This window comes from Poecilia latipinna, unplaced genomic scaffold (assembly GCF_001443285.1).
Source record: "Poecilia latipinna isolate Pla-1442-1.1 unplaced genomic scaffold, P_latipinna-1.0 Scaffold1390, whole genome shotgun sequence".
Taxonomy (NCBI): domain Eukaryota; kingdom Metazoa; phylum Chordata; class Actinopteri; order Cyprinodontiformes; family Poeciliidae; genus Poecilia; species Poecilia latipinna.
Genome location: NW_015114006.1, coordinates 160,723 through 175,359, shown reverse-complemented (window position 1 = coordinate 175,359; position 14,637 = coordinate 160,723). Strand labels below are relative to the sequence as shown.

The 14,637-nt window shown below is 39.8% G+C and overlaps 2 protein-coding genes across 3 annotated transcripts in view; one reads left to right on the top strand and one right to left on the bottom strand.

The window, feature by feature from the left end:
• The first annotated feature begins 6 nt into the window (after window positions 1–6).
• elk3 (ETS transcription factor ELK3) lies at window positions 7–5,861 on the top strand. The gene is made up of 4 exons (XM_015056548.1): window positions 7–27; window positions 118–822; window positions 1,757–1,879; window positions 2,615–5,861. The coding sequence occupies exons 2-4, from the start codon at window positions 187–189 to the stop codon at window positions 2,708–2,710; spliced, it is 855 nt and encodes a 284-aa protein (XP_014912034.1). The 5' UTR covers window positions 7–27; window positions 118–186; the 3' UTR covers window positions 2,711–5,861.
• Window positions 4,087–14,637, bottom strand: part of cdk17 (cyclin dependent kinase 17) — a 48,957-nt gene continuing 38,406 nt past the window's right edge. For both annotated transcript variants that reach the window (XM_015056545.1, XM_015056546.1), the window contains 12 exons: window positions 13,601–13,657; window positions 13,379–13,493; window positions 12,593–12,687; window positions 12,188–12,250; window positions 10,800–10,923; window positions 10,494–10,614; window positions 10,190–10,287; window positions 9,997–10,102; window positions 9,690–9,732; window positions 8,636–8,726; window positions 8,086–8,163; window positions 4,087–7,575 (listed from right to left, as the gene is read on the bottom strand). In XM_015056545.1, coding sequence (XP_014912031.1) covers window positions 7,535–7,575; window positions 8,086–8,163; window positions 8,636–8,726; window positions 9,690–9,732; window positions 9,997–10,102; window positions 10,190–10,287; window positions 10,494–10,614; window positions 10,800–10,923; window positions 12,188–12,250; window positions 12,593–12,687; window positions 13,379–13,493; window positions 13,601–13,657 — 1,032 coding nt within the window. In that variant the 3' untranslated portion in view covers window positions 4,087–7,534. The remainder of the gene's footprint in view (window positions 7,576–8,085; window positions 8,164–8,635; window positions 8,727–9,689; window positions 9,733–9,996; window positions 10,103–10,189; window positions 10,288–10,493; window positions 10,615–10,799; window positions 10,924–12,187; window positions 12,251–12,592; window positions 12,688–13,378; window positions 13,494–13,600; window positions 13,658–14,637) is intronic.

The following is a 14,637-nucleotide window of genomic DNA, read 5'->3' as shown; positions in this document are numbered from 1 at the left end:
AGGGCGCTGCGCTACTACTACGACAAAGTATGCGCATGTGAACTACAACACATACAAAACTGATGCAAAATGGAGGTTTAAGTTGACACGTCTGTTTTTTTTCTTCCCTATTTGCAGAACATCATCAAGAAGGTGATTGGTCAAAAGTTTGTCTACAAGTTTGTCTCGTTCCCTGAGATTCTGAAGATGGACCCTGCAGTTGTGGAGTCGGGTCACAGTAGCGAGGAGGTTGGGGGGACGACGTCAGAACCTGAAGCTGAAGAGGAGGATCGGACTGACAGAAACCAGTATCGCCACTCCAACTTATACTCCTCTTTCACCATCAGCTCCCTGCAGCACGCTTTAGAACAGCAGCGGCCAATCAAAAAGGAGCCCAGATGCGAGGAAAGCTCCTCCGTCATCCGGTTCGTAACCAACGGCGGCCACTCGTCCCTTCCTCCAACACCACCTCCATCCACGACAGACAGCCCAAATTCCTCCGTGCTGTCTCCTCGGTTGGCCAGCTCTTTGTCCCCATCCCAAAGCCCCGCCCACATACGGGCAAGGGGGCAGAGCCTTAGCGCAGATACTGAAGATGTCGAATGCAGTGCTCAACCTTTAAACTTGTCATCTGGTCAGAGGGAAAGAGAGAAGCTACGGTGCACACGAACACCAGAGAGGAGGGGGTTGGCCAACAGTAACCCTTTAAAAGGCAGAAAACCCAAAGGCTTGGAAATCTCTGCCTCTCCTCTTCTCCTGACAGGAAGTGACCTCGTCTCCATTGCCCTCAACAGCCCGGCACTGCCCTCTGGGTCTCTTACCCCCGCCTTTCTGACCACACAGGTATGAATCAACATTATACAGCCAATAACACCACCGAACCTCCCCAAACTTCCCCTGGAAGCACAGTCTGTAATAGGTAACAGGCAGAGGAGAGGAAGGAGACATTTCTGATGCGGAAAGTCAGACAGGGAGGGGACGGAGAGAGGTGAGCGGAAAGAAAAGGAGGAGGGGAGGGAGGACTGAGGAGGTTTCTAAGTGAACCCATATGTTCTTGACGCTCCTGATTCACTGGCAGCAGCTCGCTGACCAAAACAGGACAGACTGACTACATTCAGGCCCTCAACTGACATTCTTATCCAGACTGAGTAATCATATACTGCTGTGTGTAAATCACTGACAGAAACCAAAGGAAGTGGAGGCTGAACTCATTACTCAATATGTCAATGGTAACACCTACTCCTTTTGGTAACTAGAACCCCTTCCCTAGCAAACCAACAGGAAGTACGTTTACAGAGATTTGATACTTTCTTTGAAATTTGTCCCCATTTGCTTTAAAACCAAATCCAAAATAAAGATCCTTGTAGTGACATGGAAACCAACTCAGATAAACAAATAAGACCATCAAACCACCTAAAATGAAATGTTAAAAATAGCTGAAAGAAAATGAACAGAATTACCTAATGACATTACAAGAAATGGTCTGACTGATGAATGACTAATAACTGACAAGGAGCTTCATAACTATTTACAGGACAAGTGAGGAGGAACTTTGTGGCATTTAAGGCATGCTAGGAAATCTAGGTATGAAATTAGCCTGAGAAAGAATTAGTTCCTTCATTTGAGCAAAGTTTCAGATGAAAAGCTGTTTTTGCAACTTTTTTTGATTGAAGAAGCTATAAGTTGGTCATCATTGCCAGAATTAACCATCTTCTCCATACTCTATGTGGATTATTTTACTTTGATTTTTTTTTTCTGTATTTCCCTGACCTTCCAGACTCCATCTGGCCTGTTGCTAACTCCCAGTCCTCTGCTGTCCAACATCCATTTCTGGTCCGGTCTGAGTCCGGTGGGACCTCTGAGCCCAGCCCAACTGCAGAGCCACGCCCAACTCTTCCAGGTAATCTTCCTTTCTTGTGTTTGAGGCGATATCCTTCAACGGATGTCTGGTTTTCCTAAACACCCCTGGGTTCAGCTTAATCAGAAATACCCACATCATCTGACTCAACCCCTTCAGCTCATATACAGGTAGCTATTCAACTGTATTTTAAAACTTGTAATTTATGTCGAACCAAGATAACCCAAATTCCTCCTTGTTGTCAAAATGTTGTTCGTTCGTCTGCTGTCATAAAACCCAAACATTTATGAGGCCCAAATACATCTACACTATCTTTACCCGAGACCCAAAGTTTGTGGGTATTCAACCAAAGCCGAAATCATAAAGCTAACAGTGCTTGACCTTCAGAGATGACGCCATGCATATTGATGGGAAGTTGGTTAACCCTAAAAGCTATTCCAGCACTAATAATAGTCTAAGCATACTTGTTTATGAGTAGGTACCCTTTGAACTGTAGCTGAGGCTGAAGTGGACTTCAAATAAACCAAACACACCATAAAGGGATTCTGCCAGCAAATCAAGTCTAGAGGATATTGCCAAGTACATGAATTTCTTTCAAAGACCTCTCAAAAAAGGCAGAAACTTTAATCCCCACACACTCCGACTTAATTTGTAATCACAAGCGTGAACTGGTCGATGGTAGAGCGCGACTCACTTCTGGCCAAAACAGGTCTCGCTAGAAAAACTTCATAAATTGCTAAAACAGTCTTTAATGTTTTCTATTGTGCACTTTACTAGTTCCCCACACTGATGAATGGAGCCATTCCCATTCCTCCTTCCAACGTGGACACGCCCTCTCCTCTACTGCTCACGTCCAGCTCCCACAAGTCCTGATGCCAGCAGGAAGTTGGTTCCAGAGGGGCTGAGGATGGTCAGATCATCATCATCAAGGAGACCATCCTAAAGCTTGGATGAAATTCAACCTGACTGAGTATACTTACAGCTGAGACTTCTACCTTCATTCCAGAAGAAACTGGAGCTCCACTCTGAGGATTTGCTCTCTAAGAAGAGCATAGTTTGGTTTGTATGTTTACTTCAGGGTCCCCATCATACTTGTGGTAAAACATCTGACATGGCGTCAGTGTTCCGTGTCTCTCATCTCGTTTGATTGCCAGTCTCTGCCCAAATGTAGTAAAACCTCAACAGAACACATCTTTTCTTTTGCCATCTTCTGTAGCCGTCGTGAGTAACTCCATGAATTTCTTTGCCTTGGATGCGAAGCAATTCTTGAACATGTGTGAAGTAAAAGAGAAAGCATTACAGTTGAGAAGTAGAACTGTGAAAACTTCTCTCAGCCTTCGGAGACTAAATGCAACCCGAGTTCCCATGTCTAGACAGCACATTAAGGCTTTTGCTTTTTTGTGTATTCAAAAAGTTTTAAATGATCAAGTAAGTTATCAAAATGTGTTTGATAGCTTAAAACTTTATACTCACTAACGGGAACAATAGGTGTTTTCCCACCTTTTTGTTATCTTAAAGCTAAGCTAATTACTTTCTTGTACCTTACATTCAGAAATAAGTTTTTTTGCCCAAAAAAAGGTTATATATATATAACAAGTTTATAATACAAAAAATAATTAGGAAATTAGAATCTAACATCATCATGACGTTTTCTGTCACTTTTGAACAGATCTGGCATCTTTTTCTGTCACACCTAACTGCCAACAGTTTTTTAATGACCAGTTTCTCTTTCCTGGATATGGAAAGGCTCAGGATAAAATTTTATCAAACGCTGGAAAACATAAAACTGGGCTACATGAGATGGGACCATAAGCGACTCCTAGCAAAGCATCTGCTAGCCAGAGTAAAACTGCAGCGTAAAATTGATGCACAATTTTCTATACTTTTTATTATTTTTGCACTGTACTGTACTTTTAAGCAATCTTTGCTGTAGCTTTTATGATGAAAGATTTCTGTAAATGTGTCAAAAGCTTTATATCTTGGCCAAAACTGCACAAATAGCTTTTTTTTGTAGCTGTGAAATTGCTCCTGTTTCTTTTTGTTTGTTTTATTTTTTAGGAAATATGACAGCAAATTATCCATGTTAATTAGTTTCTTATTTTGTGTTTTAAAATAAATTACTTTCTTTTTCAAAAAAAAAAAAAAAAGAAAGGGGTTTTTGGTTTCCAATGCGTTTACCTTGAAGACCTTTTCTGTCGTTATTCAGAAAATGACTGTTACACAAGCATTTTATGAAACAAATTTTTAAATTTTTACTTCTGATGGTTATGAGAAATAAATAGTTCCAGTAAAAAGAGTCACACATCAACTGTTCACCGGCAGCTCAGTGTTTCAGAGAGTTTGAGTTGACAACACAGCAGGCCTTCCATGCATCAGGCACACACATTTCCACACACACTCGGACATAAAACACATTAAATCACCCATTCATCTGAAAAAAAGTACAGTTTTACAATGATAAATATTAAGCCGTTTTAGAAATCTCCTTTCGTGCATGTTACTGCTGTTCATGTACAAAAAAAGTAATATTAGCAGAAACACAGTTTGCAGTTCACAGGGGAACGATCCTTAATTTAGATAAAGTGGAATATAAACAAAAAAAATATGGAAAAATTAGATGTACATGGTTCTAATTTCCAACTTAAAAATTACAGTAATACAGGAAATATACCATTAATATAATGACTTCCTGTTTACAGTATGTCATGCATGTACTTTATTGTGTAATCACAATTTAATATCTCAAATTAGGAGTGCATGTTCAAACCATTTAGATTAATAAGATTTGTATTGTTTACTGGATCATTGCACCATTACCTGCAATCTGTGTTTGATGTTAATATTATTACATTAATGATTTCAGATATAAGTTTATCAAGCTTTTCCAGTGCTTCCAGCACTCTTCTAGCATGTGCTACCTAATCTGAAACAAAGAACACTAGTGTCGCTTAAACAAATCTTTTTCCTGTCACAAAATACAGTTTTCAGTCGGCCGCCGAACAAAAGAGCAAAAAGAAAACTTCCCTCTGATCCCCTGACAACTTTCAGTTTTATCTGGATGTTTAATGCACTCCCAGTCTTTTATTTTTAATAAGCTTTTAATATTTTCTGATTTATTAGCAGTTCACCTTGTGAAGCTGTTAACGTTAAATGTTTCCTGGTTATGCATTTAAAAAACAAACAAACAAAAAACCCTACGGTTACATTTTTGCCAAGCGTTCAACAAAACTCTTAGTTATATTTAAAGCTAACTGGCTAAGCTAACCTATAGCTTCAACTGCATAGTTATTCACACTAATGATGTACCTCTTAAGTCAAAAAGTATATATTCTTCTTTATACCAGAGATTGTAACATTTAAACAAACACTGTTTATTGACCTAAATTTGTTTGAATGCATACCTCATCATGTATGTTTAGCTTCAGCGCACAGCTAGCTTGCGCACCTAAAGTTAGCATAAAAAGAGAAATCTGCTGAAGTTAACCTAGCAGGGAAATAATGTTCACTACACATCTAATGCTGCCTGATAAATTTTCACAAAGTAGATGTCAAAACAGGGTTTAGTTTTATAGGCAGAGAAGCGATAGCATTACATTAGCTCCTGCAAACTGTACTTTCTAAACTTAGCAAAACGACCGCGGTTGATATTTAATGATGGTCAACACAGGAAAAATCTGACCCCAGGAATGCAATGAACATCAGTTGTCATGTAAGAAACATTCAGGGACATTTTCTTATTGCTACAGTAAACTTATTTAAAAGAGAGACTCGCAAACAGGTTTAATCATCTTTAGCATCACTGTCAGTTGCTAACAACACATCAGCAGTAAAGTCTTGAGTTTTAATCTCTGTGTTGTAAAAATGCTGTGGCTCGACATGAAGTGGGAAATTGTTGCTTTTAGAGCATCCACATTGGTGCTGTTTTCCCGAGGAGAAGTCACAGAACACATCTTAATACTGTTGGGTAAACTCAGCCGTGTTGAGGCCCATGTCCCTGATGAAAACAAAACAAAAACAAAAAAAAAAAAGAAAAAATGCAAACGCTTGGAGTGCAGGGTAAAATTTCTGAATGTACAGTTGCATCGAGGCTCTCGACATTCGGAGGGTTTGCAGACTTGTCCAAGCTTTTATCTCGGGTTCTGGTTTTTCTCATTACTCAACAATGCTGTCCGGTTGTCTCCCCAACAAGGCATGGGCTGGTCTCTGGTGTGTTGCTGCACCAACGTTTCAAACAGCTACGGTTTCAAAAACTGCTAATTTTTGTGCCCATGAAAAATGAAAACCCAGATTAAGGAGCCAGGCCAACCAGAGTTTTCTCCTGTGTATGATGGACAGAGTAATGCAGCGCTGCGTCGTTTAACTCAATTAAACGAATCCGGATGTTTGTGATTTTCTCGACTGGAGCTATTTTTCAGACAAGCATGGTGTGGAAACCAAACATTTCTGTATTAAATTTACAGTTGGCAGGTCTGTAAAGCAGCAGGCTGCAGGCTACCGGAACAGATTAACCAGGTAATTAGATTTCTGTTTCTCTGCAAAGAGCAGAGTGTGTTTAATATTAAATTTAATGACAATTTATTCCATATTTGTATGAAAATAAAAATATGTTAAAGTAACATAACTGTAGCATATGAAGTAATAGTTTCTGCTGTTCCAAGTAAATGAAAGATTATGTTAGAAAATTTTCCTAACACACAAGGATACCGTTTAGTTTTTTAATCATGGTTATTATAGAGAATCTCACACCAGCCCATGCCTATTTCCATTTTTTGTCTCCGTCAGATTTGGTCCTGTAGATTTACCAGAGTGAGCAGAAACCCAGCGGCTAAAACTGTTAGCTTCGCTCAGCCCTCAGCTGCCAGGCGCTATGCTCAGACTTTCAGTGGAACCCCCCAAAGGCCATCGGGCCCTCAGAGAAACACAGTTCTTCTGAAACACATTGGGGTGAAACACATTGGGGGGGAAAAAAAAAATATCTAAGATGGGAAATCCATCATCATCATCATCATCACCATCATCACCAGTCTTTCTCGTTCCCCTCAAAGTCAACACTGTCGTGTGCTGCAGCTTTTTGAAATGTAGAAACCTTGTATAGATCAGTCACGGAAGCTCGAAGGAAAGAGAACAAAACAAAACAACAACAAAAAAAAAAAAACAATCTCCAAATATACATGTACATATATACACATAAATATATATGTATAGATATACAGAATGCATAAAAATTTTGAAGAAACTGCAGCCGTTGCTCTGTAAGCACAACAATGAAACAACTTCATCACAGCGTCGACATCAACATCCGTTGACTTTCAAACTAAAGATACCAAAGAATTATAGTCAGGAGAAATAACAGTAACCTAAACAGACCACTTAACTGTGCATGGCGTCTTCAGTTCACATCATGTGCACGAACACACACGTGTACACACACACACACAGACATGTTATATAGTAGACAGTAGTAGTTTAGCAGCAAAATAAGTTAACCTCACACTCCAATAAATAAACAGTCTCCAAGCGTTTTGACTCAAAGTCACTCATTCAGCATTGTGTATGTGTGTGTGTGTGTGTGTACGCGTGTGAGTGAGTCCAGGCGAGGGAGTGAGGAGAGACGCTCCACAGGGAGGTGGGCTCATGCGAGGAGTTGCTGGGAGGTGCAGATGAAGCTGGCCGGCTGGCCATCCTCTTCAGGAAACATTAGAAAAGCATGCTCTGCCTTCTGTTGATGTTGCCGTTACCTGGAACAACAATACCCATGATGCCATGGGCCTCATTACACCAAAATACAAGCACATCGAAAAAAGTGAACATTGTGGTTTTTTTGGTCTCATTTCAGAAATTTCAACCTGTTATATATAGTAAAGTACTTTCAGCTAATATTTCTTGTATTTTTGATGATTAGGGCTTAAAGATAATTTAAACTCAATCTTTTTGAGGAAATCAGTTGATTAAAGTGACACCATAAGTTTCTAATATTTAACTTTTTTATAATAATAAAACTTTTTTGAGAGAATGAATTTAGGGTTTTCATTATCTGTAGGCCATCATAATCAGAACTGCAAGAAACTCCAAAGATAGTTACTGATGATGTCAGACATCTGTGATTTGGCTTGAAAACTAAAATGTTAGAGAGTTGAAAACTGGAGGTGGTGTTGCTAAAAGTCGGAAAATCTCAGATACAGGAAGAGTTTCAATTGATACTTGATTCCATTTGAATTATGGGAAATGAAATGAGATTCATGGCCCACCTGACTCGGGGTAGGAGGAGTTCCTGTAGCCGGGGTCCCTCTGAAGCTGCAGCTCTTTTAACGTGAACATCGACACGCCTGAAACACGGAAGAGACAGAAACTCAGCTAGCTTAATTTGATAACTTTAGCTGGAACACAGCTAGCCTAACAAAAAATCTTTAGCTAGCTGAAACAGGCGACAGCAAGCTTAAAGAAACATGTTAGCTAGCTGGAACACGATCGACACCTAGCAACACATTTAGCTAGAGAGACAGAGAATGAACTAGCTTAACGCAACATGTTGCACTAACTGAAACACAGGAGATAGCCATCTTAACAAACTGAAACAAAAGAGACATCTAGCTTAATGCAACAGATTTAGCTAGCTGAGACACAAGAAACAGCTAGCTCAATGCAACACATCTAGGTAGCTAAAACACAGGAGTCAGCTAACTTAACACAACATGGGACAGGAAATCAAAGAACAAGTAATGCAGGAAGGCTTGAGGAGAGCAGACAGCAGCTGGGATTGCACAGGGCATGTGTGTGTATATATGTGTGTGTGCTCACTTTCAGGCAGTGTGTGGACTCTCATCCCAAGCTGCCTGAAGTAGGAATGTTTCATCGCCTCATCAGCTGAAATCCTCGCCTTGGACTCGTACTGCAGAGACACAAAAGTCCTATGATTCATCACCCACTAGAGAAATGTGAATGATTCACATTCACTCACATTATGAGTCAAAGTGGTGAAATATAGCAGAGTAAGCACATGTGGATTCCTAAGGGTGAATAACTGCACCCCCTGCTGTCTGCATGTGGTACTGACTGAATTCAGATCCAACATGATTAAATCTAGATAACTGATGTGACAACAGGGAACTGGGATCTGGTGGGGAATCAACTATGGCACCCTCAACACTAATTAGCACCTTTAGCAGAGATATATAGAATGACTTCAAGTAAATGCATCTTTTATTTCTTTAGAAATTTGAACCAAACATTTCAGAAAAACCAAACTTATAATTTATTCTTTATTCTTTCACGTTCCAGATTTTATATTGGTGCATTTTAACTTTTTAGAGAAAATGGCATGAATAATTCCTTGAAATAAAATAACATGCTATCTTATTAGCAGAAGATAACTGAGCCACCAGATATTTTGTTACATCTCTACTGACTAACGTTCAATTTTCATTATTAACCCTTCCAATTCCTGCAATTTGACCAGGAAGTAACCACATGATGGACGTAGAAATGCTAAGAAGACTCTATTACAATAAAAGAAGAATTTATAGAAAGATTTCTACACATAAAGGGGCGCCAATAAATATGTTCAGTTTTCTGGCCGATCACTGATCTTTAAAAAGATTGACCTGCTGGTTCCAATTTGAGCCGGCACAGATTTTGTTTTTATCTTAAAATTGATAAATATATTGACAAAGTTGCTAAGATGGCAATAGTGGGGTGAATATTGTTAAAAGAAATTTGGGAAAATTTATTGGCTAGTCGGATTAATGATGCACTCCTACTTGTATTCAAATACTTTTCAGACTAAGCCGTGACAACCTTCTACTAAATGAATCCTAGTCCCAGACGTGTGTGCTGTGCGTTGGTTGACACTTACTCTGAGGAACGCCAGCAGCAGCTCAATACCGTCGCTGTCCAGCCTGAAGGAGAAGAGAAGAGCAAGAGCTCAGTATCTACCAGCAGAAAGGGCTGATGGGAATGTGGAGGACTCATGGGAGGAAGGAAGCGCATAGCCGGCTCTAATGTTCGGCAGGATTTCCTGCCTGAAATGGCCAAACACACTCAGAAATGCACAACATCACTGGACACATTCAAACCAGCCAGGGGGTGCATAACGAGAAATAAACGAGCACAAAACAAGAAGAAGAAGAAGGAGAAGAAGAAGAAGAAGAAGCAGCGTGTACCTGGGTGCGTGATTGATCAACGGCTGTGGTTTGTATTTGGGGAAGTTGTAGGATTTAAACTCTTCAATGGTAGAGATTCCTGGCCAGTTCTCCTCTGTGGGCGTGCCTGAAGTAGTAACAGTCCAATCAGACACAGTCAGATGGCTAATAGCTAGCGTTACCATGACAATCGCGTTCAGGATGGGATCCTCACCCAGCAGCCTGAAAATGAGATGGAGCTCATCCTCCACGGTGGAGCCGGGGAACAGAGGCCGACCTGCAGCCATCTCGTAGAATATACAGCCCACCCCCCTGCAGAGCAAACAGCCAATCAGCTGGCAGAATAACAGCGGGCTGGAGAAATGTCACCAAGGCAACATGGTGAGAGGAGGAAGAGGAGCAAGGAAAAAGCACTGCGTGGTCGGATGTTTCTCTGGGTTTAGATATATATCTGACTCCGTCTGCTTCACTGTTACCATGGGGGAAACTGATGAAGAGGGGCATGATGGGAGATTTACCACATGTCGATCTGTGTGGAGTACTCCGAGGATCCCAGGAGGACATCGGGAGGCCGGTACCAGAGAGTCACCACCTCGTTGGAGTACGTCTTGGTGGGGACGGACTTCGCCCTCGCCAGACCTGCAGAGCGTCGGCAAACATCAGCAGCCTGGAACCGGAGCGTTTCCATCGGAAACGGCCTTCTGCATTTAGCAGTTTTGGAGCTGATTTTTCAGCCAATTTATGCTAAAAACTTTTTTGCCTTCCTGTTATCAGCTCTCTCTCTTTCACACAGACTGAACAGGAGCTGTTGAGGTTCCTCTTACCAAAATCAGCCAACTTCAGTTCCCCTCTTTCATTGATTAGGAGGTTCTGTGGCTTCAGGTCCCTGTGGAGAACTTTCCTCTTGTGACAGTAAGACAGCCCTCGTAAAATCTGGAACAGGAAGATCTGAAAACGCACATTTCAGGATCTAATGAATTTACTGTCATCTGAGCAAACATTTAGTCTGAGCAACTTTTCAAATTTTAGAATGTTGAATTGGATCTAAATATGACTTTTTTTTAACCTTACATTTAAAATCTCACTATGTCGAAATGTTTTATCATCCGAATCTCTCTCTCTCTCTCTCTCTCTCTCTCTCTCTCTTAACCTATGGTGGCCCAAAGAGGTCAGCGAAATGCAAAAGCCATAACACAAAAAAAGCCAAAGCGGCTAAGCAACGCTACGCTAGAGTCTATCAGCAATTCTGTTAAATGCCAGAATTTAAACTAAAATAGAATTTATACAAAAACAGGGTTTATGCTAAAACAGAAGTGATGCTAATCAAAAGTTATCCTAGCAAGTTTTTCATAATCAGGTTTTTGCTAAAACGGAATTATGCTGAAACGGAATCTCCCCAAAATTTAAGTTATCTTAGCGATGGATTATCATCACTTCCGTTTTAGCGTAGCTTCCTTTGTGGCTTTTTTTTTTTTTTTGCTGTTTCGTTGTGGATTATGCATTTTGTTGACCCTTCTGAGCAACCATACAATTCAGATATTATAATCCATATTTGAATAACAGACTATTACAATGCTTAGCTATTAGAGCTTCCTAAGAAGAGCATAGCTCAACTACAATTAATACAAAATTCAACTGCAAAGATCAGAAAGCACTTCTACCAATATTCCGTTTCATAAAATTGAAGTTAAGGTGTTTCTATTGGATTTTAAAGGTCTCACTACTCTAATCCAGCCCATGTAATCACTTTCCACCAAGCAAATCCCCCAATTCCTTCCTAGAGAGGCCTCCTGTTGTTAGAAGCCAAAAGTCAAATCTAAAACTCATGATGAGGCATCGTTCATTTATTACTGCCTCAACATTCTTCCTGAGAACCTGAAGGCTTAGGGTGACTGCTACTTGAACTTTAGGAACTCAGCCTTATATTTACCCAAATTAACTTAGCTTAATTCAGTTTAATTTGATTTTAATCAACCGATTATTAGTCAGTGTAATCTTTTACTACCGTTTTATTTCATTATAAATGAAATGCTTTATGTGTCATGATTTATTTGTCTTGTGGTTCAATTAAACTTTATTTATTTTTTTTTGTTCAATAAAGTCATGTTTTTGCATTGCTGGTATCCATTTCTGATATTTCTCATTGCAGTGTTTCTTCAGTTCTGCAGTTCATCTGACATTTGTCCAAGTTGTCTATTAATCATACGCTCACCTTCACGTTGTGCATGCTCATGATGTTTCCACAGTCGTCCATGTACTGCTTCAGATCTTTATCCTGCAGGAGGAGATCATACCACAACTACCATGACTGCCACGAATAGTTAATCATCGTCTGTTCTATTCAGAGAACAATGCGTATTGATCAAAAGTAAACAGGAAGTGGCTTTAACCTACAGAAGACTGTAAACATCAAATGAAAAAATAAAGCAACAATTTAACAACTAAAAACTAAATAAAAAAGCACAAGTTGGATGATTGTTTTTGGTTTTTCAAGGAAAAACCTAATGAAAGCATAGATGGATGGAAATATTTTTAATGTCTTTAAGATCATCGACATAATAAAGAACTAAGGATGGAGCAACATATCGGGTTCCTCTTGGTGTGACATCATCCTTACCAAATACTCAAAGACGAGCGTGAGGCTCTTGTCCGTGTGGACGATGTCGTGTAACGTCACGATGTTGGCGTGTTTCAAGTCTTTTAGAAGTGACACTGCAGAGAAACAGAAGAAGACGACAAAACAACAAACATGTCATTAGGGGATACACTTCCTGTGTTCACTGGGAAATTATGGCTTTGGGGAATATCCACTTGTAACAATTAAGCACTGCAAATGTTTTCTGTAAACATTCAAAACTTTTCCAAGGCTTCCAAGTCCTTTATATTCATTCGAAAATACAAAATCCAAACATTCACTGAATTTATGGAGGAAGTGTAGAGCAGGCAGGCTGGGCGTACACCAAGAGAAACCAGAGACTGAGAGGAAAGAAGGATGGAAGGAGGAGAAGGAAAGAAGGGACAGTTGGAAAGGAGATAGAAAGTAAGGAAGGAAGGACAGAAAGAAATAAAGGACAGAAGAAGTGCTTGAAAGAAAAATAGGATGAACAAATAAGCAGAAGGGAGGAGATAAGAAAAGAGAGAAAAAGGGACAGAAGAAAAGAAAGGAAAACGCAAAGACAGAGAATTAGGGAAGGGAATAAAAGAGTGAGGATGGAAGGAAGAAGACAAGGAAGAAATTGAAGAAAGGATCTAATTGAGAAAGATGGACACAAGTAAAGTGAGGAAACAAAGGAAAGACAACATTTGGCCAAAGGAATGGTGCTAACAGTGGTGTTATGACAGTTCATCAGACTGCAGCAGTACGCCAGCCGAGCCTCAGCTCTACATCAACGGTGAGGGTCACCTTCTCTGATGGCGGTGCAGGGAGCTCCTTCTTCGTGCTCCAGGCGGATCTCCTTCAGCGCCACCATGTTGTCCGTCAGCTTACTGCGTCCCTTAAACACCGTGGCGTACGTCCCCTAAACATGACAGCAGGGTTTTAGTGATTCCAGGGAACAAACGGTGACATGTGAGGCGTGCGTATGCTAACTCCTCTTCCGCTAATGCTACTTCAAGGTTTCCTCACCTCTCCAAGCTTGTCCAGCTTGATGTACGTCTCCAGCTTCCCAAAGCCAATTTCAGACTGGAGAGAATGACAAGAAAAATATTTATCAGGTTCTGAATGTGGCATTTTCAAAAAGAATTTAGCTACTGGTAGTTTCGACATGCTGGTAATAGCCCCCATGCTAACACTAGCCTGATGGCCAAAATAAGCATTTTAGCTGGTTTCTGATTTATTAGCTATGTTTATCAGACTCAATGAAGTAATAATAACTAGAAAATTTCGGAAGAAATTTAAAGGGGGCCTGTGGTAGGGACCCAGCTTTCTGATGCTAAAAATTAGCATCAATGCTAAAGTGATCTACAATGTACTCAATAGCTTGTGGAGAGTCAAGAGCATATTGAGTAACAAGGATTTACTCGATTCAGTATGTTAAAATTAGTGTGCAAGCTAAAATTAGCCAAAATGCTAAGTTAGCATAAATGTTGCCAGTGGCATATGAGGTATAACTTGCATGTTGTCTTACATTGACTTCTTCCATACAGCGTGCTAAAGATGGCTAATAAATAAACAAAAAAGCTAAAAAGCTTATTTTTGAGAAAAGGCTACTACTAATGTGGTGAGTGCACTGCTAATGCTAATGCACTGCCTTCTGATTTTTACTTTTGCAAAAGTAAAAATCAGATGGCAATCGTGGCATTTAGTTACCAGAAAACGCGCTCATCTCTTAGCAACAGATTAACAACAAATATTGTTATTGTTCAAAAAACATTAAATTTCTTCTGCTCTTTTGAAATACTAATTATATTATACTACTTAAGAGTTGTGCATTTGGTGAATCTTTCAGAAAAGTGAAAATGTTTTTTTTTCCATTGGTGGTGAATATATTATAAAACAAACATTCAAAACAAAAGTAAAAATCAGATGGCAATCGTGGCATTTAGTTACCAGAAAACGCGCTCATCTCTTAGCAACAGATTAACAACAAATATTGTTATTGTTCAAAAAACATTAAATTTCTTCTGCTCTTTTGAAATACTAATTATATTATACTACTTAAG